General features: G+C 47.9%; 1 protein-coding gene across 6 annotated transcripts in view; it reads right to left on the bottom strand.

Annotated features, from left to right (window-relative positions):
* Window positions 1–23113, bottom strand: part of LRP1 (LDL receptor related protein 1) — a 317737-nt gene that overhangs the window by 20014 nt on the left and 274610 nt on the right. For all 6 annotated transcript variants that reach the window (XM_083729139.1, XM_083729138.1, XM_083729137.1 and 3 more), the window contains 17 exons: window positions 22287–22470; window positions 20857–20942; window positions 19460–19579; window positions 18216–18403; window positions 16793–16998; window positions 13533–13721; window positions 12588–12736; window positions 11997–12090; window positions 9739–9855; window positions 8348–8467; window positions 7268–7390; window positions 6401–6526; window positions 5408–5524; window positions 1971–2077; window positions 1544–1676; window positions 924–1043; window positions 58–180 (listed from right to left, as the gene is read on the bottom strand). In XM_083729139.1, coding sequence (XP_083585265.1) covers window positions 58–180; window positions 924–1043; window positions 1544–1676; window positions 1971–2077; window positions 5408–5524; window positions 6401–6526; window positions 7268–7390; window positions 8348–8467; window positions 9739–9855; window positions 11997–12090; window positions 12588–12736; window positions 13533–13721; window positions 16793–16998; window positions 18216–18403; window positions 19460–19579; window positions 20857–20942; window positions 22287–22470 — 2302 coding nt within the window. The remainder of the gene's footprint in view (window positions 1–57; window positions 181–923; window positions 1044–1543; window positions 1677–1970; window positions 2078–5407; window positions 5525–6400; window positions 6527–7267; window positions 7391–8347; window positions 8468–9738; window positions 9856–11996; window positions 12091–12587; window positions 12737–13532; window positions 13722–16792; window positions 16999–18215; window positions 18404–19459; window positions 19580–20856; window positions 20943–22286; window positions 22471–23113) is intronic.

Here is a 23113-nt window from a genome sequence, read left to right as displayed (position 1 = left end):
GACACAAGACTGGAGAGTTGTCCAGGGGAGGGTGGAGGAAGCAAGGAAGGCACTCACCACAGAACTGCTCGTCAGTGCCATCACCGCAGTTGTCGATTCCATCACACTGGCGACCAATCCAGAGACACACACGGTCATTCTTGCAGCGGAACGGTCTGTTGGGGGGACACTGGAATTTCACTGCACCAGTAAACAGAAACAAATGGTCAGCGTGAATGTGGGAGCCAGAGGGACATGGAAATGTATGGGTGGCTGACAATGCAGGCCTTGCCTCTCTGCCTGCCTCTGCCTCCCCCCGCCCCCATCCTGCATCACTCTTCTCCATTCCTGGGCTGTGATTGCAGCTTTGGAGAAAACAAGCAAGGATCTGGTTACACAGTAAGACATGAAGCTGCTGTCTAGGGATCCAGGCTACTGTCCCACATAGGTCTTTATTTATTATCTTTATTTATTAAATTTGTATACCACCCTTCATCCGTAGATCTCAGGATGGTTCACAACACAAAAATATTAAAAAAACACAAAATACATATTAAAAACAAGAACAAAAACAAAACAATATGCCCCACCCAACACATTTTAAGGGGCATCGGATGTTAATTAGCCAAAGGCCTATTTGAAGAGGAACATTTCCACCAGACACCTAAAAGCGTATAATGAAGGCGCCAGGCAAACCTCCCTGGGGAGAACATTCCACTGCAAAAAGCGCCTGCTCTCATGTCGCCACCTTCTGGACCTCTCGTGGAGGAGGTACACAAAGAAGGGCCTCAGAGGATGAGCTCAGGTTCAGCCTTTCCCAAGATCTTCATCCTGGGGGTGGGGGACCTTCCCCATGTGATGCTGCCCTTCACTTTCTCAGTTCTGCAGAGCAGCAGGCAGGGAAGAGTATGAGAGGGTGCGCCCAGAGGGGCAGAGGCACTCACAGCATTCCTCAGGGTTCTCATCTGAGTTGTCACCACAGTCATCTTCACCATCACACTTCCAGGCCAACGGCTTGCACAAGGTGTTGTTGCACTGGAACTCGTCCAGGGGGCAGGTCCGCACTGCAAAGTGGGGAAAGAAGCCCAGTCACATCAGCTACAAAACCTCCTCCTACAAAGCACTGAATCCCTGGAGGACAGGGAGGGAGAAACTGCGAAGGTGTGACACTGAGAGCCCCACATACCACCTGATCGGAGGGGGGGGGGGGCTGGTGCCAGCACCTGGCATCTTTGGCAGCTGGCAGGGGACCCCTTGGAAATTTTGTTTGGCCCAGCATTCCGAACACCTGGATCAAATCACTCTTTTAACATCCCATAGTCCCTTCAACTAGTGTCACTCAGGGTCCAATGACGGACAGAGGAAGTGTTGCCTAGTGCCTTCTGAAGCCTGGAGGCAACCCTGCTCCTGCTTGCCAAGGGCTGCATACAGTCTGGGGGAAATGAGAGCACCCTTGTAACTTGTTACTTGCCGCTCGTTACAGCACTGATGCTTCGCAGGTACACAGTGGTTGAAACCAGCATGATATCCTCTTCTGAGGAAGAGGGAGTAAGAAGGGCCTTACCTCCAGTGCTGCAGTCCTCTTCATCGCTGCCATCCATGCAGTCGGCATCAGCGTCGCAGCGCCATCGCAGTGGGATACAGTGACCGCTCTTGCAGTGGAACTGGTCTTGATCACAGCGAGGTTTGCATTCTTTCTGTGGGGAGAAAGCAAAGCAAACAGGGTTACCAAATCCCAGGCAGGCCTTATTTGGATAAGTGAATACCTAAAGCACCCAGTAACATCCCGTGTTTTTCACTGTAAGAGTTCTTATACCCTCCGTGCCCCCTCCCTGCCTATTTACAGTAACACTTCACCAGCATTCAAATGAAGTTCCCCACACCTATCCTAGAGTTAACCTGCTCCCAAGTTTGCTCCTACAAGAAATGAAAGCAGGCAAATTCGGGTGTTCTCTGATTGCTTAAGACTTTGCACCTGACTTGCTCCTCACCTCATCAGAGCCATCAGCACAGTCATGGTCCCCATCACACTTCCAGCGGCCTGCAATGCAGCGCCCGTTGGCGCAAGAGAACTCGCTTTCAGAGCAAGGCCTGGGTTCTGTAGGCAGAAAGAGCACATGAGCAGGTGAGATGGAAGGTTCCAGAGAGCACAGGAGCATCTTCTGTTAAGTCAGGGATTAAACACTGCTGTCTATTATTCCCAGGGCATCTCTGGAAATATTATTATTCAAACAAACCAGTGTCTTTCGACTTCAATGCAACAAAGAAGAGAACACAGGAGAGGCCACAAAGGACTTGGGGTGAGGGAAGAAGAAGAGGGGATACATGAGTGGTTTCTGGCTACATCAAACCCCCATTCTCCACACAAGCAGCTTCTGGCAGACAGTGGCAACCATCCCAGCCACTCTGTCTCAACTGGGAATCCCAGGAGTGGAAAATATGAGGCAGTTCTGTTTGACAGCCAAAAAGCATCCCTACCTCCCACCACCCATAGCAGCTTTGCAGATGCAGGCAGCAGGGAGAGAGAAGGAGAGTGGAACCTTATTTATACCCTCTAGATCACAGCTTTTGCAGCTTTGCAGAACTGCAATAGCTCAGTTGGTAGAGCATGAGACTCTTAATCTCAGGGTCCTGGGTCTGAGCCCCCCATTGGGCAAAAAGATTCTTGCAGAGCAGGGGCTTTGACTAGATGACCCTTGTGGTCCCTTCCAACTCTACAATTATATGATCCGCCTCTATTTCCCCAAACATCTAAACATTCTCAATGTGTGTTGTGTGGCATCGCCATGCTGCAAGTTACATGGTCCTTTTCTTGCCCCACTTAAGCGACTGTCACTAGGAGAGCAGGGAAATTTGCTGTACGAAGATGACCTGTGCAGAGTTTCACTTAGATGCTCCAGGGGAGAGAAGGAGACAAACAGATGACCATTTCTTCTGGAACCTTGCTTTTGGTATCTGCTTGTTTGATGGCAGCCCCTCAGAATATATTTTCAATCAATGTTATTACAAGTGTTACGAACACAGGAAACTGTCTCATTCCGAGTCAGACTATTGATACCAGGAGCTTGGTACGGTTTGCACTCTCTGGTTGTGGCTCTCCAGGGGTTCAGGCAGGGGACATTCCCAGGCTTGTGTAGGAGATGCTGGGTTTTAAACCCGGGACTTTTTGCATACAGAGCATGTGCTCTAGCACTGAGCTATGGCCTTCCCTCTAATGCTGCTGCTTTTTGCTCAGGCAGGGCCAGTGTGGTAGGGCAGTGCCATGTTGCCACCCTCTTGACACTATCATTGCTCCTGCTTACTGGGATGGGGCAGGGTGGCACTGAGGGTAGGGCTGCATGGGTGCACTCGTGGCAGGGTGACTGCACAGCCTGCCTGGTCCAAGTGGCAAGTGGCAGCAGCATTGAGAGGGCAGCACCCTGCCTGTTCCTGCCTCTGCTTTTTAGTGATCTAGACATACAAGGTACCACCCTAAGGGATGCCATGGGAAGCCCCACCCAGTTCCCATTGGTAATGGAAGGCTTGCTAAGGAGAAACTGGATGGGCACACTAACTTCACCCAACTGGAGTGGATGTGTGTCCTAGTTCACAAACCTCTTTATCCATCAAAGGGAGGTATAGGAGAGAGACAGCAGATAAATGAGAGAAGGCATTATTGTAGCCTGCTTTGACCTTAGGGATGGCCGGGAGTCAAGCAAAGCAGCACACAGAAAAGCCTTCTCCATTCAATTACTTTGGGGGGGGGGAGTGGGAAATACATGGGAAATAACATGGCAATGCCAATACCACTATGGTCCTCCCACCTCTGCCCACCCCAGCCTTTCTTTCTACCACGGTTAAGGTTTTAAAGGGGAAAGGAAAAATATTTTCGACAGAAACCTACCTCTGCAAGCCCCGATACGACAGTGTGAAAATGGAGAAAAACGTAAGATGAAGTGAAATGGCACAAACTCAAATTACACAACGTGGTAAAATAAAATAAAAAACCAAAAGAACCTGAAAGAAAGTCATGTCTAGAGTCTACGGGGGGGGGGGGTGGCAAGGGAGGAGGTGGGGCACCCATTGTGAATCTTAAAAACAGAACAACACCATCTGTTGCTGGAGGCCTTTTTGGTTTCTAATGAGATTTAAAGTAGGAGCCATTTGGCCTCCCTGGGATGACTGCAACTAAGTCATTCATTCATTAAATTTATCTCTATTTAAGACATTTATATACTGCTTCATTATTTACACTGCTAAGTGGTGCCAACAGAAAATGGGGTAAGAAGGTAATAAAAACTTATTATAAAACCAAACACTGCCTTAAAATGTTTGCTGGAACAAGGCATTCTCAGCTAGGAGGGGGCCCGTCTAACCTCAGTTGGGAAGGAGTTCCATAGGCTTGGGCCCAATACACAGAATGCATGGCTTCTAGAAGTTATGAAACATGCAACTGAGTCATGGGGGGGGGGGCAGCTAACAGAAGCTCCGTCAAAGATCTCAGTGACTGGGTTGGAATCACATGATGGGTCAGTCAGTCATCTGAGATTCTCTCCCCCCACCATCACTTGCTAACTCTCTTTCGGACCACCTTTTTCATGCTGTGCAGATGAGAAGCCAACTGATGGCAGTAAAGCACTGTGGAATTGATGAACTCCCTCCCATGTTTGGAGATGGCCAAAGGCTGGCCATTGTTTGATGCACCTCTCTAGCTAGGATCAGAGAGGGTAAGGCATACTTAAAACCAGCATTGCTGATGTAGGGTGAGAAGAGTTAACTATCATGCTTCAAAAAATGGGGAAGTGCCTCCTAGTTCAGCCCCAACTAAACCTTTCTCCAAAAGACCTCACAAGTTGGAGGGGCTGAGAGCAGCCCAGCATTCTGAAACAGTAGAGGGCAAGCAGAGAGGAAGACAATTTAGGATGGTGCAGCTAAAAGGTTATCTGGGCTTAGTCCTGCACCAGTGAGTCTGCACACTCACTTCACTCCAGGTTTGGAAGCTGCATGGAAGCCAGACTTTCCCCAGCAGCTACCATAGAAAGGACTCTTGGGCCTGAAATCCAGCCAGTATTTTCTGAAATTTCATCATTCAGAGGGGGCAACCTATGGCCCTCCAGATTTTTTTGACCACAACTCCCATTATAACTGCCCATGACTCTGCTTGCTGGGAATGATGGGAGTTGGAGTCCAGCAGCATTTGGATGTTCCCCATTGAATGCTCTAAGTTTATTCCAGCCTCAAGGCCATCTTCTGCTTCCATACGTTGATGGGATGATCCTTTTCATAGAAAAGGGAGACCCAGATTTAAGTGTCCTCTTCCTACAAGCAATGCTAGTTTTATTTCCTCCATCCAACAAGGACCAAGCCCACAGGAAAAGTCAGAAGACCGCCACCCTCCCCACATGCAAACATTCTGCTCTCCCAGTGAAGGGCTGAAGGGGGCACATACTACAGCTCTCCTCGTCAGAGTTGTCTCCACAGTCATTGTCATAGTCGCACTGCCAGCGACCCGGCACACAGCGGTTGTTCTTGCAGCGGAACTGATAGGGCTCACAAGTTCGCTCGTCTGAAAACAAAGGAAGTGACATAGGGAAGAGAAAAGGTAGGAAATGGACGACATCAGTAAATGTAAAAGCAGCATCAAAAACAAAGCCCATCAAAAAAATAGCTATCCTTGCTCACAAGACATCTTCTGGATGCCTTCTTGTACATAGAGCAGCTTGAGCACAAAGACAACTCCATCCTGCAAGGCCGATGGTCAGGGGTGCACTAGTCAGCCCTGCAATACCTGGAGGCAGAGCCGTAGCCAGGTGATCTTGCGCCCCTGGCAGAACCGTCCAGATTGCGCCCCCCAGCCACAGACAAATTAGCTCTTCTTTCTGCCTCTCCTCCAACCCTGCCCCCTCCACCTATTCAATTCACCCTCTATTTAAAACCATTTCTTATGAGGCAATAATCAATATTTATATTGATGGACATATTTTAGCCGATTTTGCGCCCCCCCCATCGCCTGTGCCCCTGGTGGGGGCCCACCTTACCACCTCCGAGCTACAGCTCTGCCTCGAGGGCATCAAGTTGGCAACCCCTGTTTAATCTAAGTGGATTGGCAGGGACCAATCTGGACTGCAGCTCTGAACTTGGCTTAGAACAATCTGGGTGCATCTTAGGCAAAAAGGCTAGTATCTCTAGGGTCCCTCTTTCCATTGACTTCCTTTTTGACAAAACAGGAGGGGGACAAGGGATGCAACTGGTCTGCACCTTGGGACTTCCTATTTTGACTTGCACATCTTACAAAGGTGCTGCTTCCCTTACGAAGGCTCTCTCCAAGACTCTGGCAAATGTGCCCCTTCTAGCTCCTTTCATAAGCTATAGGAAAAGGAGCAAGCCAGACTCTCTGTCTTAGTGCAGCGTAGTTCGCCAGCTGACTGCACCATCAACTCACCACATTCTTCCTTGGGCTCGTCTGACCCATCTCCACAATCATCCTCTCCATCACATTTCCAACGTGCTGGGATGCACCGCCCCGAATCCTTGCACCGGAACTCATCCAGCCCACATCTCATTTGTGCTGGGAGGGTGAAGAGAGAAACATTTCAAAGGTTGGAAAGGTAAAATCGTCACTGTTGCAACCATTTGTTACAAAAATAAGGGCAGGGAAGGCACAGAAAATCACTTTTCTTATAAAAAGCTGTTTGAGAGTACACATGTAAATAACTTTGCACCAAGTACAGAATGTTGTAGAACTTAGATCCCAGAAAATGACACCTTCTCTTAAATAGTAATCAAGTTGTACAGCTATTGCTTTTCAAACACTTGAGTTCTAGTAAATCCTTTCTAAATTTGACTTGTTGGCCAAGGAATCACTGTGATGCCACCGAGGATTCGGGGATGTGTTCTAAGGTGTAGGACAGGCCTGTACAGCCCATTGCTCTACATCAGCTTTTCCCAACCTGGTACCCTCCATATGATATGGACTTCAAATCCCATCATCCTTTACTCTTGCCACGTTGGCTGGGGCCGATAGAAGTTGGGGCCCAACAGGATCTGGAGAACATTGTGTTGGTTATGGATCCAATTTGGAGCAAATCCTTGCCCTAGGATGCAATTTGCACAAGGCTCTAACACCAAATAAGCAATTGGAAAGCTTATTTGCTGATTTCATAACAGCACTTCCATAACATCTAAGCTGAGGGCACCAGCTGAGGGCACCAAATCCATCATCTTCTCAAAAGCAGAGAGGCAGAGGCTTTCTAGCCAGAATGCCATCCCATTCCCAGGCCAAAAAGCCTTTGACACAGTAGCTCCTTACTGCAGTTAGCGGGTTCATCAGATCCATCCACACAGTCATTGTCGCGGTCACACACCCACACCCGCGGAATGCAGCGCTTGGTGATGGTACACTGGAACTGGTTTGGGGCGCAGGTCACTTCCGCTGCAACAGAAACAGGAGTCAAGAGGGAGCTCTAGGGCTGAATGCAGGTAGGAGTCTTCCTACACCAAAGGCTGACTCGTGTAGAATCATGGAACTGTAGAATTGTAGAGTTGGAAGGGACCCCAAAGGTCATCTGGTCCAACCCCCTGAAATGCAGGAATCTCAACAAGTGGTTCACCACCCAATCTGAAACCATGCTGCAAATGTGTTGCCAGCTTTACTGCTGTAACACTAGGATGATGGTACACCTTTACAATAATCAGGATACTACATATACTGTAATATTGCTATTCAAAGTGCAGAAACTAGTACTAGGTGTGTAATTCCACTCCTACAAAATCCCACTTTTCTTCTTTTCTTTAAACTGAGTTTTGAAATTTCAGAAGTCAGAGCAGGGACTGAGCAGGCTTTCCAGAAATCAGGGCTTCAGTGTCCTCATAACTCTTTGCCCTCACCATGACCACGTGAGCAAACTGAATTATGGACGATAAGCACATGACCATTATTGCAGGCTGTAAAATTCAACTCAGGGAAAATCTGGTTACCCTTTTATGGAATCACGTACATTTTTAACACAAAATTTGTAAAAAATTCCATAGGTCTGGAGTCCAGTAGATAAATGCTTATTGTACTGATCATACAAGGACATCTGTTCTTCTGACAGGCCACCGAAGTAGGAAGGAGGAACCTGAAGTTCAACAATATGTGGAGAGCCACAATTCCAGATGTTGAGGACTACAGGCTCCCAATCCCTACTGCAGTGGCTCATCAGCTGCAATCAGTATGCACCCAGCTCTATTTCTCCACTCCATGTGAGCCAGAATCCAGAAGCGCAGCGCAAATTCCTAATTTCTTAAGCTTCCCAGGTTCTTCACCCCTGAACTAGAGAGAGCGCAGAGGGCAAAGTGATGCCCCTCATCCTGCTCCAAGCAGGACCCTGCTCCAAACATGACTTACGACAGTCCTTCTCGTCCTCTCCATCCCCGCAGTTGTCCTGCCCATTGCAGCGAAAGATGCCAGGGATACAGCGATTGGTGTTGGTACATTTGAACTGGCTGGGCAGGCAGACATGCACCTCTGTCAGGAAGAAAGCAGAAAGCAAAAGCACTTTTTAAACGAGTGAGGACCAGACTTTTTAGCCTTAAGACACCAGTTTTTGTCAGGAAGTCTCACGAGATTTACCAGAGTTGCAGGAGGTTTTGGAAGAAATACCTCTCCCATGATTCCTTTGGCCTTGTGCCTCAACACTGTTTTGTAGAGCATCAGAGCAACAAAGAAAAAAGGAGGAGAGAAGGGGAAACCTCCCTTTGATCATTTCCCACTCCATGAGTGGCACTGCTCCTCCTGCCATCTTTACTTCTTGAAAGGACAGAGAAGGTGGATTTTTAGGGGTGGAGAAGGGCCTTGGCTAGGAAGCACTTTTGGCTTTTGAAGGACTGAGATGGCTGGTAGGGATTGGGGGTCATTATTTCAAAGCCCTCTGGTTTGCTTAGAGAAATAGATACATAGATATCTGATCATTTCAAAGTCCAAGAAGAGCTTGGGAAGGTTTGCCCATTTTATGTTTCTGAATCCTTAGCTTTTCTTAATAGGCACCATGTATTTTAATTGCTTTGTCTCAAATTCTGGAGGTTGCCCTTGAGTCTCTTCTATGGAAAGGAAGGAGACAACTAAATAAGACAGACAAGGAGGAGCAAGAGAGTGGCGAAATGGTGGGTGGAGACTCTCCCAGGACACGGCTGCTCTTGATAGGAAGCAGGGCTCTGCATTCTTGGCATTCTCACACAGCAAGGACTTTTGTGAGAAGGCTTGCCTTGCCTTTAAAAGCTTGGCAGGTGGGTGTGCCATCGGGACAACTCTGTTGCTTCCATGCAGTTTTGACCTCCTTGCGCTGACCTTCTCGCCCAGTGGTGGACCTTGGAAGGGGGGGGGGGCTCAAATTTAAGCAGTGCCCTGTGGGACACCAAAATCCAATGCTCTCCCTGCCTCTCCCCTTGCAGTCTACTTCATAGTTATGAAGCCCCCTGCGCTGCCCCCCAAGAATCCTCACCCAGTGCGACTGAAATGGTTGTGCTCCCAGTATCAGGACAAGGCAGAGGCAGATTTAGTGGAGCACAACCAGTTCAGTCGCACTGGGTGAGGAGCCTTGGCACAGGGGGACTCCTGATTCTAGTCCAGCTGGTCTCACCCGTCCTGTCACCCAGCCTAAGTGTTGCAGCTGAAGTGACCCAGCACCTGAGCTGAGGCTCAATAGAGATCCTTGCTGTCACCTAACAGCCTCCATTGCCATGGTGTAAACACAAGCCAGGACAATAACTTTACCATTTGCTTTGGTCTGGGCAACTCACCACAGTTGTGCTCATCTGAGCTGTCTTGGCAGTCGTTGTCCCCATCACAGATGAAGGCTGGGTTGGTGCAGATTCCTGTTGAGCACTGGAATTGTCCTGGGCGACACTTGAATTCAGCTATTGGGAGAAGGGAACATGGGATTACAATGATACCTTGGGAGAAGGACCCAGAGACTCAGTGGCAGAGCACAGGCTTAACATGCAAAAGGTGCCAGCTCTGATCCCTGGTGTCTCCAGGCTAAAGGATGAGGTGGTTGGAAAGACCTTTGGCTAAGATGCAGGAGAGTTGCTGCCAGTCTGAGTAGGCTATATGGGGGAAATGGTCTGATCTGGTACTAGCTGCCTATGTCCTTTCTACAGTGGTGCCTCGCAAGACGAAAAGAATCCGTTCCACGAGTCTCTTCGTCTTGCGGTTTTTTCGTCTTGCGAAGCAAGCCCATTAGCAGCTTAGCGCTATTAGGGGCTTAGCGGGCTTAGCGGATCAGCTGATAAGCGGTTTAGCGGATCAGCTGTTAAGCGGCTTAGCGGATCAGCTGTTAAGCGGCTTAGCGGCTTAGCAGATCAGCTGATAAGCGGCTTAGCGGCTTGGGGAAAAGGGGGGGAGGGGAAAAAACCCGCAGGAACTCGCAAGACATTTTCGTCTTGCGAAGCAAGCCCATAGGAAATTCGTTTTGCGAAGGACCTCCAAATCGGAAAACCCTTTCATCTAGCGGGTTTTCCGTCTTGCGAGGCGTTCGTCTTGTGGGGCACCACTGTATGATGCAGGACTCCCTTCTCCAAACTGAAGGGCCTGATGCCTCCCTGACCCATACACTGCCAGCCAGCCAACCCTCTCATGCAGCTTCCTTTGGTGCCAAGGACTCTGCTCCTTCATCTGCAAATACTTTATATAGCTGGTAACAAGTGGGGGGAAGAATTGCCACAGCTGGAGTGGAAAGATGTTTTAAAGAGTCCTAGAGGAAGGCAGCAAACTCATCATCCACGCTGGTACACTCCCAAATTAATACAGGGCTCCAACACAGAATAAGATCAGAATCACTATGGCCTATGGCACATCTCTCATATGCCAGGACTGTGCAGCACCTAAGCAGGAGAACAATATACTTAGGAAGGCAAATATAATCAGATCATGTATGCAATTTTAGCAGGGGTGGGCTCCAACTCCCATCAACCCAAGCTAGCATAGCCAATGGCAAAGGATGATGGGTGCTGTGCCCCCCCCCCCATATGTCACAGAACTGTAGGGACCCAAAGGGTCGTTTAGTTCAGCCCCATGCAATGCAGGAATCTTAACACGCAGAACCCCATCCAATCTGAAACCATACATTTTGGACCCCGCATAAGCTTTGCAAATGTGCTAGCAGTTTTATTGCTGCACCACTAGGGCTACAGGTTTCCCATCCCTGGTTTAAAACCCTGGGTGGAGATTTTAGGGAGCTTTTGAAGTCATGAGGCATCCAATGGAATTTCAGCCAAACTGTCCCTAAAGGAAGTTTCCACGTACCAAGACAAACCTGGAAGGATGGAAGCTGCTGTGGATGTCTCAACCCCACCTCAAAGTGATGTGACAGGCTGCTGGAAGAAGAGTGGGGGCCATGGAAGACTCAGCATGGAAGGGGCCTGAACACAGCCCAGTGGACCCAAGCATGCCTGCTGCCTTTTCTACACTCCCTCAAGGGATTAGATAAGCAGACCCCAGAAAACACCAGCCAGGCAATGGAGCCCCCTCAGGGTTCCAAAGAAGCCCCCAGGGTCAAAATGCAAGACACAGGGTTGTATCCAACTGAGTTCTCCTCTAAGCAAGTCCAATGAAATCAATGGACCTAGGTTAGCCATGTTCCTTTTTTCAATGCATCTACTCTAAATATTTTTACTATTTGTATTTATTTCCTCTAGATTCCTCCTCAAAGTGGGATACATGGTTGCCCTTCCCCAATCTCAATCCCCAATTAACCCTGCAAGATAGGTTGGTCTGAGAGGCTGTGAGTGGCCCAAGTGAGTTTCATGGCCAAGTGGGGATTTGAACCCTGGTCCCACAGGTCCTAGTCCAAGACTTGAACCCCTACACCACACTGGCCAACACTGGCTTCAAACCACAAATTTACCCCTTGCAATGCTGTAAACCTGCTTTGTGGCCATTTTCCCTGCATGTCCCAATGTTCTGCCAGGACGATATTCAATCAGTCCTTGTGATTTTTATTTTTTAAAAACCAACATTTTCTCCAACCCTTGGGGCTTTCTCCAAACTGTTCACTCACGGCAGTTATCCGGCTCATCAGAACGGTCCCCACAATCATCCTCTGTGTCGCATTTCCACCAGAAAGGGATGCACTTGTCGTTCTTGCAGACAAACTGTTGGTTAAGAAGAAAAAGTCGTGAAGCTGAGGCAAGACATCAGCAGTGGGGAGAAGAGCATCCCCTGTAGCCTCTCCCTGTTCCATCAGAGCAAACCCCAGCCCATCACATCTTCCATGCCACAGCTGTGAAACTGATCCAGGTGAGCGACAGCAGTAGAGCCGTCCTCATTTTCCAACCACCCCTCAAATATACTTTGGCTTACACAGGTCTCTCCAAAAGACAAACATGTAACCTCAGTATTTGGAGAACTAAGTGAGGCTGGTTTTAAAAAGAGCATCTTGCCTTACTCTGGATCAGATGGATTTAATGGCAAGAACCAGCCACAAGACTCAATTTGATGCTGCCCAACACAGGGAGCGGAGCCTTCACCCTTCAGAGGGCTTTGATCTGGCCGGCAGACGTTGCTGCAGGATGGTGATAGTCCCTTGACAAAGCGACCAAATGGTGATGGGAGAGGGCACATCCCAATGTTTGTGTGCTGCTCCAATTACCTGGCTGGCTGTGCAGTTGGAGATGCAGGTCTTGCCATCGGCACCCAGGTAGAAGTTGGTAGGGCAGGCACACTTGAAGCCACCTCCTGGAGACAGCAGGCACAGGTTGCTGCAACCACTGTTGTTGACTTTGCAGGGATGGTCCGGAACTGGACGGGTAAAAGAAAAGAGGCGCAGGTTACAGCAATAGAAGTTACTCATGCTCTGCTGTCAAGTGTGGAAATGGATGGAGGACCTCTTTCTTGTGCACATATCCTAAGTAAGTACCATCACCAGCTCTCCACTTGAGGAAGGAGAAGGCACCCACTGCAGACCCAATCAGCTACTGCAGGGGGTCAAGACTCAATAACACTGCCATCTCTCATCCTCACCCTGCCACACCCTGCCCTCCAGCTGAGGAGCTAGTCAGGTATAAGCGCCATGCCTAGGCCCTCTCTCTCTCCTAGACTCAACAAGCTGAGTGTTGGGTTTGCCAGGGGCAGGCTCATTAAGGACTGGACTTCTCTTTCAACAAGGCATCATGTAGGATTGGTGGAGGGTTGCAAAGGTCCATAACAGCATTTTGCTAGCAAATGTAACAGAGAGAGCTACCCCAGTAGCCCACTTTCTTCTTGGTGTCAGGGCTTAAGCCCACAGTAAGACTTTGAACCTGTGCCCAAGCTGAAGGGGAGTACAGAGTAACTTTCCAGATCTCCAAAGAAGCCACCTAAGCAGCCTGCCCTCTTAAAAAACATATCTGGTCAGACTTGCTCTCAGGCCAGAGCAATACAAAAAGCTCTGCCTGTGGCTTTTATTACCCCTAATTTGCCTCACTTACACCATTTGGTCCTGGGCCTGGCAGATGATGAGCCTGAATGCATCTGTGCTGTGCCCCATTGTGTGGTAACTGAACTCTGCTCCCTGCAAACAGTGACTTTCACATCCTGGATGGAGCATGGCACTCACCATCTGGCTGCCTGTAGGAGTGGAAGATGTGGATATCCATTGGCCTGTGCAGGGTGCTGATCAACACCGATTTGTTGGTGCCTGTGGTCTTGTGGGCCCGGTTGATGGATTTGGTCTCCCAGTCTGTCCAATAAATGTAATCCTCAAAGAGTGTCAGGGCAAAGATGTGGGGGATATCCTGGCTTAGGACTAGCGAAGAAGAAGAAGAAGAAGAAGAAGAAGAAGAAGAAGAAGAAGAAGAAGAAGAAGAAGAGAGACTATTATTATTATTATTATTATTATTATTATTATTATTATTATTATTTTATAGATTATTTTTTTTAAAAAGCAATAATCCAACAACATTTCAGGTTTTCAATCAGTCAACCTAGGACTTCCCTTCCCTCCGTGGTTTCCCCAACGTTTTGATTCGTGCTGTTCTCAATCAAGTCCTTGACTGAGAAGAAAGAGACTCTCACTGGGTGACAAGGATGCAGAACTCAAGTGGAAATCTGGAGTCCAGAGGACTACTAGCCAAGGGTGTGCCTGGCTCTAGACCAGGAATGGGGAAACTGTGCCTTGCCAGATGTTGTCCGACTCCAACTCCCACCAGCTCCAGTGAGCATGGTCAAAGGAACAGGGAAAATGGGAGCCCAGCAACATTTGGAGCGACACATGCTCCCCATGCCTGTTCTAGGTCAAGGCCATGGCACATTCAGTGTTAAACATGGCAAACGTGCAGTGTTTTGTGGATAGGACTGGACTAAACTGACTCCTCCAATCATGGACAGTAAAAGTTTAGGGAGTTGGATTTCAGCCATTTCTGCGGGGATCTCAAGGGTAGGGGCACAAACTCATGGCCACTTGTTGCTCCAAAGGTCATGGGAAATGAAGGCTGGTAGCCAGCAACTATGAAAGGTTGAGAGGAACGCTGCTTCACCTTTAACATCTGCCTCCCCCTCCCATCCTCCTGAAATATGAAAGAGGGGAGGTAGTTTTGCCTCTCTCTTTCACCAAGGCTTCCCAAATAAATTAGAGATGAACTTTCAAGATTTCATCCCAGCCACAGCTGGATGCAACGCCCACGTCCTCCTCCAAGGATGCACATCTGTTGCAAGGATCTCTCATTCAGCCAATGCTCTATTTTGTATCTGATGAAATGTGGTGGTAGAATGAAGTTCTTCCTTCAGATAGCACATTCATTGATAATTCTGTTTAAGAGCATGGAACTCTTGGTTCCAGTGGCGTAGCATGGAGGGCCACAGGGGCAATTGCTCTGGGCGCAAAATGGCTAGGGGTGCTGCCTCAATACAGCTGTGCGCTTCTGTCACTGGGCTCTGTGGAAAACAGCTCCTCTATGTGAACTAGGAAGTGACCTCTCCAGATGACAGCTCTTCTTATCACTGTGGCTGCAATCTCCTGGGTGACTCAGGCACGGTTAGGCAGTTGAATGTGCATGCATCCGCTTTCCTCCCTCCAACCCCGCTTCTGCATGGACTCGGGTGCTGGCAACTCATGCTACGCCACTGCTTGGTTCCACTTATTAATGTGTCAAAATTGGAAGCCAAAATGATGGAGGGGAGTTGGGGATGTACATGTAAAAATATAATTCTGGTGGGTCAATAAGCAGTAAAGCACTCAACCACATTACTTAAACAGAAAAAGAATCAGCACTCACATATGACTGCATAGAACAAAACAAGAATGTGCTCATTAGACCAGTAACTTTTTTTGAAGGAGCAATTGTTCCAGAGATTTTAATCTTAAACCTCTTATAGGTGAATCGGTGTAACAGATAATGCATCAGAGCTTCCATCTCTCTCACACAACATATTCAGTGTGTGAAAATTAAATGGATTTTTTTTCAGTAATCACACCATCCAGGACTGCCTTGGACATGGTTAATGTGCTCCTCAATGAGGATTTAGAAAAATCTGATAAATACACATCCTTGGTGGTGCAATACTTAAAAATAAAAATAGACAAAAGGGTGTCTTTATCCTGAGCAAGTCAAATGATATTGGAGCAGCTCCATGACCATATAATACCACTGAGCTGCTCTAGGATCATTTAACTTGGTCAGGTCAGTCTGGATAAAAACAGCTTTCTGTCTATTTTTAAACCACATCTTGCCTATGTCTGGCCTAATACCCAATAAGCAATACAAGAGAGTACCCAAACCTTATAATTAAACACTCACATAGCTTTTACACTGACTTCTGAGGGGAGTGGGGGTGGGGGAAGAGAAAGAGGAAACACTGACGGGTTCTGAGAGAATCATCTATTGTTCAAAAGGACTCATCTGTTAAAGATAATGTTCTAAAACATTCCACACCCTCCAAATGAGGATGGTATAGAGAATGACAGCAAGCACACAGGAAACCAAAACCAGAAAATAAGAAGTAACTGACAGGTAGCCGAAGGGATTAAAAGGGAACAGAACAATATATAGGTAATTTATATGCTGTTGCCAGAGGGCAAAAAGTTAGGAGTGGAACTACATCCCCCAAGGGGTTCTAAGCCTGTTTCATTTTGCTACTTCAGGAGCTGAGGGAAGGAAGCATTTGCAAGGCAGAATCGGTGAGCAGAAACAGGGGGCTTAACTTTGTTTATGCTTGCAATGCTCCTCCAATAACACCCCAAGCCAACAACTTTAAATAACACTCTCCCACCCAAGTCAGTCTCCAAAACCAGAAAGTAAGATTAGCCAGGGAAGAAGAGCCAGCTCAGCTACCTAGGTGACCCCTTGGCCATGGCAAGGTTAGAATTAGGGCCTTCTCAGATCATCCCTTTAGCAACTACACTGGAACTCTACAAGGGCTCAGGAGAAATGCCTTAGCTGCATTCCCCAAATCTGGTCACTCAACATTCTCCTCCCATGGGAAGCTGTCATGTACCAAATCAGAGCACTGTCTTAGTATTGTCTATAGCAGAGCTGCCCAATATGGTGCCCCCCAGCTATCACTGGACTCCAACTCACAGCAGCCCCGGGCAATATAGCCTTTGATTACGGATGATGGGAGCTGATGGATCAACAGCATCTGGAAGGGACCACCTTGGCTCCATCCTGACGGCAATTGCTCTAAATGGTTCCCATCAGGGCTCTTTCCTAGCCCTACCTGGAGATGCCAGGGATTGAATCTGGGATCTTTTGCATGCAAAGCTATGTGCTTGGCAACTGAGCTGCTGCCTCTAGGTACCCAACACATGAAAGTTATGGCCACTCGGCTCAACCACTGTGCATATGAACATAAGCTTCACAGTTCCTTCAGCTCTCTTACCTATGTGCCGGTTAGAACCATCCAGGCTGGCAAATTCAATGTAGTCCTCCCGAGCATCAGCCCAGTAGATGCGGCTGTTAACGTAGTCCAGGGTGAGGCCGTTGGGCCAGGTGATCTTTGAGTCCACAATGACGCTCCGGTTTGTGCCATCCATGCCTATCTTGCCAATCAGGGAATGGTCACCCCAGTCTGTCCAGTACAAGTACCTAGGAAAGAGCAAACGGGAGTGAGTAATACAAATAGCAAAAACATAGAACAGCAGCTGTGGTCACTCCCCACATTCTTTCATTCATTTAGCCCACTAGTAACATGAGCTCTCCGAGTTGCTTAGAAAGCGTATTAAAAATCACTACAACAAGGCAAAGACCCTGTTTCCATGTAACAATAAACCATAGCTAAAAATAAACTATAGTTTAATGCAAGCGAGCAGAATGTTCAGTGCTGAAATTGTGCTTTCTCTGCTCCTCGCTTTCTGGAATCAGGAGGAGAGAAACCAGAGGCCAGTTTAGCGTTATATGCAAACTAGAGCTCATGGTTTGTTTCTCTACAAACAAACCATGTGATTGGTTCAGAAAGAGACAAACCACAAATGCTAGTTCACACATAATGCTAGGCCAGCCTCTGGTTTGTTCCCTCTCATTTTTTAAAAGGGAACAGCAGGCTGTGTGCAATTTCAGCAGTGTACAGAGCCGGCTAATCATTCATGTTAATTGAAAATGGCTGAGGATCTTGGTGGACTACTTAATGATTCTTACCATCTTAGCAACTGTAATGTTGCTCTGCTAGATGCTGAATTATTTTCAATTGTATTTTTATTCCTTCTTTTACTTCTCATATATTGTATTTCATGGTATTACAATTTTAATTCCATATAAGTCAACTTGAAATACAATGAAGTACAAGGTAAGAAATAGAAGAAGCAATAAAAAGTCAATTTAAAAATTGATGTAAGTATTTAATGTGACAGATGTGCTGGCTCCAATCTTGAACTACAGGCATGTTGTGGACTGCCTGAATGAAGCTTGTGGATGACTGGTGGTCCACAGACCATCGTTTGGGAACCTCTGCATTAAACCATAGTTTATCTTTAACTCCAAACCTCCTGCCACTTCTGATTTCTTCAGTGGCTAAATATTTCTTTCTTAAAAGGATGGGATTTCAGAAGAATTAGAAAGCACATTAATTTGTTCCTTGGGAGTTCATGGACAAAGACTGTTCATGATAATAATAATAATAATTTATTATTTATACCCCGCCCATCTGGCTGAGTTTCCCCAGCCACTCTGGGTGGCTCCCAATCCAGCGTTAAAACAATACAGCATTAAATATCAAAAACTTCCCTAAACATGATAGGTAAAGCTTAAGTGCTTCCTAAACTGCTTAAAACCTGGGCACTGCCCCAGACACCATCCAACAGACTTACCCATGCTGCACGTCCACCACCAGCGCCCGCGGTTCCCGTAGTCCTGTGTTCACCAGCACAGTCCGATAGGCCCCGTTCAGCTTTGATACTTCAATGGTGTCCCTTCCCTTGTCACACCAGTACAGGTTTCCACCCACCCAGTCCACAGCCAGGCCGTCAGGGTTGCTCAGCCCAGTTCGGTGCAGAACCTGGAAGTGCACAAGACCAAATAACAGCGTGAAAGAAGGAACACACTAAAGGAAGCTCTGGTCAAAGGAATGCCTTCCCTGCTTGTGGACAGGCTGCTTTTAGACAAAGTGGTTTGCTTTGGGTGGGTAGGGAAGGAGGGGAAAAGGTTAAGCATAAGAAAGCCCTGCATAGGTCTGTGATGTGGTGCAGCGAAGACTGCTTGAGTGCTTGGGAGCTGATCCTGAGCCTACAGGGAGGGAAACACAGAAACACGGGAACCTGTCTCTACTGAGCCAGACCACTGGTTTACCCAGCCGTGTATTTTCTACACTGATGGGCAGTGGCTCTCCAGGGTTTCAAACAGGGAACAACCCTAGCTCTACCTGGAGACATCATGGAAAACAGGTGCTCTGCCACAGAGGCCTCATTTCTAGGCACAGGTCTGGACTTTCTAAGTTTGTGTTCGAGCAGTTTTTGTCCCAGTGCTTGCCTTGGGAAAACCCACATTTTACCACTGAAATGCTGCAAATGGCAACTGGGTTTTCCATGGATTGCCATTTGCTCCAATTCAGCAGTTTTCCTGGGGAACAGTGTGGGGACAAACAAACCAACAAACCGCTCAGAGATGAACTTGGCAAGCCCAGACTTGTGCCTAGAAAGCATGGAGCAAAGTGCGGGAGAGCCCTGAGTTACGGTCCTTCCATAACCCTAAGTCAGGGCAGATACAGTCAAAATAAATAATAATAATAATAATAATAATAATAATAATAATAATAATAATAATAATAATATTTATCTGAGGATCACTGGTTGGTTTGCAGTATAAAAACACAAAAACACACATCATAATAACAACCAGCCAACACCCCCCCCCCCAGTTTAAATTAATTAGCCAAAGGCCTGGGAGAAGAGGAATGTTTTTGCCTGGCTCCTAAAGATATGCAACGAAGGTGCCAGGCAAGCCCCTCTGGGGAGAGCATCCCACAAGCAGGGAGCCACTGCCTGTTTTCATGTTGCCACCCTCTGGAGAGTGGAGGGGCCTCAGATGATGATCACAAATGACACTGGTCTCACACCTGTACGTTGCTGCCATTGATGTGCATGCGACGGATCATGCTGCCCTGTGTTGTGACGTCCGTCCAGTAGATCATTTGCTCCCGGTAGTCAAAGTCCAAAGCCACAGCGTTATTCAGCCCCTAAGCCCCCCGAGAAAGGAGACAGGTATTAGTTCTTACGTCACAGGAACAGCAGCACTGTGGCTAAGAGGGCTGAGTCCTTAGTCTGAGTCTCACCTCTATCATGAGCTCACTAGGTTGCTTTAGGCAAGCTGCTTTCTCTGTCAATTTGGCACATAATAGTCCTTGTTGTAAGGACTACAACTAGATAATGCATGCGAAGCTCTTTGGACTCAGGAAAAGTGCTATAACAATCATAATAAATTATGATGACACTGTGTAGGCACATTGGCTTTTCCCCACCACCCAAAATGACAAATGAAGACACAGTTCACTCTTATACCTCCCCCACTGGCTTCCTTTTAGGGTGCAGGAACATCAGAAGGCTCAGCATTATCCACTTTGACTTGCAATGGCTTTCTAGGGCTTCCAATAGAAGTCTCTCCCAGCCCTCCCTGAAGAACTTGGAGATTGAATCTGAGACCTTCTGCATGTAAAGGATATGTTCTGCTACTGAGTTATAAAGCCCCTGGCAAAATGTACGTTTCTAAAAGAGACCCTCCTCTGGGCATGCCCTTTGATTAGGAGGAGACAATACTGTGTGCAAAGATGAAACAACCAGCACCCTCTGAGAGCAGGTAACTCTGCTGCATCTCTGCACCGGGAAGTGAACCAGTTCTATGTGAGACAGCAATCAGCCCCAACCAGAAGCTGGCTGGAAGGAGGCACAGCCAGAGCAGGGACTCATGCAGGGATGCAGCCGGCAGTGTGCTCTTCATTAGATAGCAACTTCTTTCCTGTGGCAGTTGTCTCATGGCACAGCAGTTCTTGAGAGTGCCATGGGAAAGCTAAGTTGTCCACAAGCATAAGCTGCTCTCGAGCGAGTGGCTACTTGTAAATGAGGGGCTCCACAACGGAAACAATCATGAAGATGCTTTGCAATGAGGCACTTTCTTTTTTTCAAAGGTATGGCACTCTGGCATGAAATAGTCGTTTCCCACCCAGGCTTTCCATACACCTGGGAGAGTGCCGGACAAAGCCACCACCATAAATGTCCAACCACCTATTGGAACACACTTTCTTAAATGGGTCACATTATATATCAGATGGAAGGGGGCTGGGAAAGAAACATGGCCAGCAGGCACAAGGCAGGTAATTGGGAGCAGAACAGAAGTGGCAATCAACACAGTAGTCGTGTGTCGGGGGGGGGGGGCGGGAATGCTGCTTGGATATTTTCTAAGCCACAATACAAGAAAATCTGCTCATACAGAATTTCCTCCTCCTACAAAGCTTGTTACCTGTTTTAGCAGTGTATAGTTGGATCCATCCAGGCTAAGCTTCCTTAGGTAGTACCGATTAGCAAAGATCAGGAAGGGTTCCTCATCTGAGAAAGAAAGCGAGGGATTAGTGACAAGGAGGGCACACCCACCTCTAGGGAAGCCACATCTAATGTTGGTATGACTGCAATAAGGGCCATTTCACACAAATATACACACCACTGACTGACTTTTAAACCTGCTGCTTCTCAACTTAAGTAGGGTGTCAGGTGCAAAAGAAGGCAGGGGGCTCCTGCACTGTTATTTGTTGTGTAGAGGAGAACAACAGATGTGACTTCCATCTTCTACATAACTAAAAGCGCAGGAGCTCCCTGCCCTCTTTTGCACCTGTCACCCTATACTCAGGGCTGGCCCACCTGTGATGCAAGGTGAGGCAACTACCTCAGGCGGCAGGATCCACAGAGGCAGCAGATCCCAATTTAGATCTTTATTCCCTTGCTTGTTGCTGATGTAGATCTTCACTCACTCCTTCTTCCCTGGCAGGGAGAGGGTGCCATTTTGTGTTTTGCCTCAGGTGCTAAAATGTCTTGGGCCAGCCCTGCCCATACTCAATACTCAGATTAATCCCACCAAACCCCAAAGCAGAGATGGATGACATTTTTTTGCCGCTGAGGGCCAAATGTGGCCATGGGCAGGTGGTTGCAGGCCAGACTTATTGGTGGGTGGGGCCAGGGCTGGCACCCCCCTTGCTCCCACACTCATTCACCCATACCCTCACATTCACACCCACACATCTACACAGACAACACCCTCCCCAAAGCACACACATGTAACCCCCCTCTCTCTCACACACATGCACACACAATGCAACCTCACCACCAACGTGCTCTCGAAGCAGCCAAGATCACTGTTCCCATACTGCTATTAGCAGTTGCTTCAGAACTTCAATGCACGTGTGACAGAGATGGGGTGGATAGAGAGAGACAGAGGGACAGACAGATTTGGGGATAAAACCTCCTTGCCTGAGCAGCCAGGATCGGTGTGCCCCAGTTGGTAACAGCAGTATGGGGTCAGTATTCTTTTACTGGAACCTCTGGGGAGCGGATGATCTAATCGCCTATGCTCCAGCAATGCAGATGCACCCACTAACAGCAGCACAAGGAAAGTGATCTTTTGTGCATCAGTATCACCAGGGAGGGGGTGCTTTCCCTTCCCTTCTCAGCTGCCCCTCAGCAATCCCAATGCAGCCAAAACAACCATCCCCGTGTTACCTAGCACAGGGGATATGTGGTCAGGGCTCCTGGGATGCACAGAGAGAGGCGAAGACTCCCATATGGTCCATGGCCATCTGGCCTGTGCTGCAAAGTTTTCACTTGCCCTAACAAATGACAGAACCCTTCTGCTTTCTGCTGATCTCTAAGAACATCCACGGCACTGAGGATCAGCTTCACCTGTGACAGCTTTGCAGCTCGTTTGGTCATCTGGCTTCAGTAGGTAGCCATCTGCGCACAAGCACTTGAAGCTCCCGTGCGTGTTGATGCATATCTGGCTGCAGGGGTAGGTGGTTGTGCACTCGTCAATGTCAATGCAAGTCTTTCCATCATCCTTCAGCCGGAACCCGGGGCGACATCTGCACTGCAGGGGCAGCAGAAAGTCATGACAGGTTTATAGGCAGTGACACCCACCTCTATTCAATGCGGGTTAAGAGGCATGCCTCCACCCATTCACACAGACATGGGAATTGCGCTCTGACGCCCTGTTGTCAGGCTGGACAGAATATAGTGCCCTGCCCTACAACAGACCTCTTTTTATAATACACATTTTGAGATAAAACCAAGGGAATGTCAGATTTATTTGCTTATTTGAAGTTAAGTTTCTAGTTTTCCTGTTTATAGAAAATGCAACTTAGCCATGACTCCCTTTCTCCCTCCCCTGCCTTCCTCTTTGGGCAGACGCAACTGGCATAGCAGCAAAGTTTTTTGTTCAGGTGCCAAAAAATAAACCTGGGACCTTCTATACGACAAGCAAAGGGCTGTTCCCAAGTGAACTAAGCCCTACCCGTCCGGCAAAAAATGCATACAAACCAAACAGTTGACAATTTGCTGCTGTTTAATAGCAACCCCTGTAAAACCTGCCACCTCGCCCCACCTGGTGGGAGGGCTGTCCCAGACACAGCATCACCTTGTAGCCTCACCGGCTTAAGGGGGGAAACTGCCACAATAATGGTGATGGCAAAGCTGCACTCAGTGGCTCTCCAGAAAGAGCACACCACAACAGC

Source organism: Podarcis gaigeae (genome assembly GCF_964106915.1).
Source record: "Podarcis gaigeae genome assembly, chromosome: 2".
Classification (NCBI taxonomy): Eukaryota; Metazoa; Chordata; class Lepidosauria; order Squamata; family Lacertidae; genus Podarcis; species Podarcis gaigeae.
The sequence above is the reverse complement of the archived record's forward strand: the minus strand, read 5'-3'. Positions and strand labels throughout refer to the sequence as shown.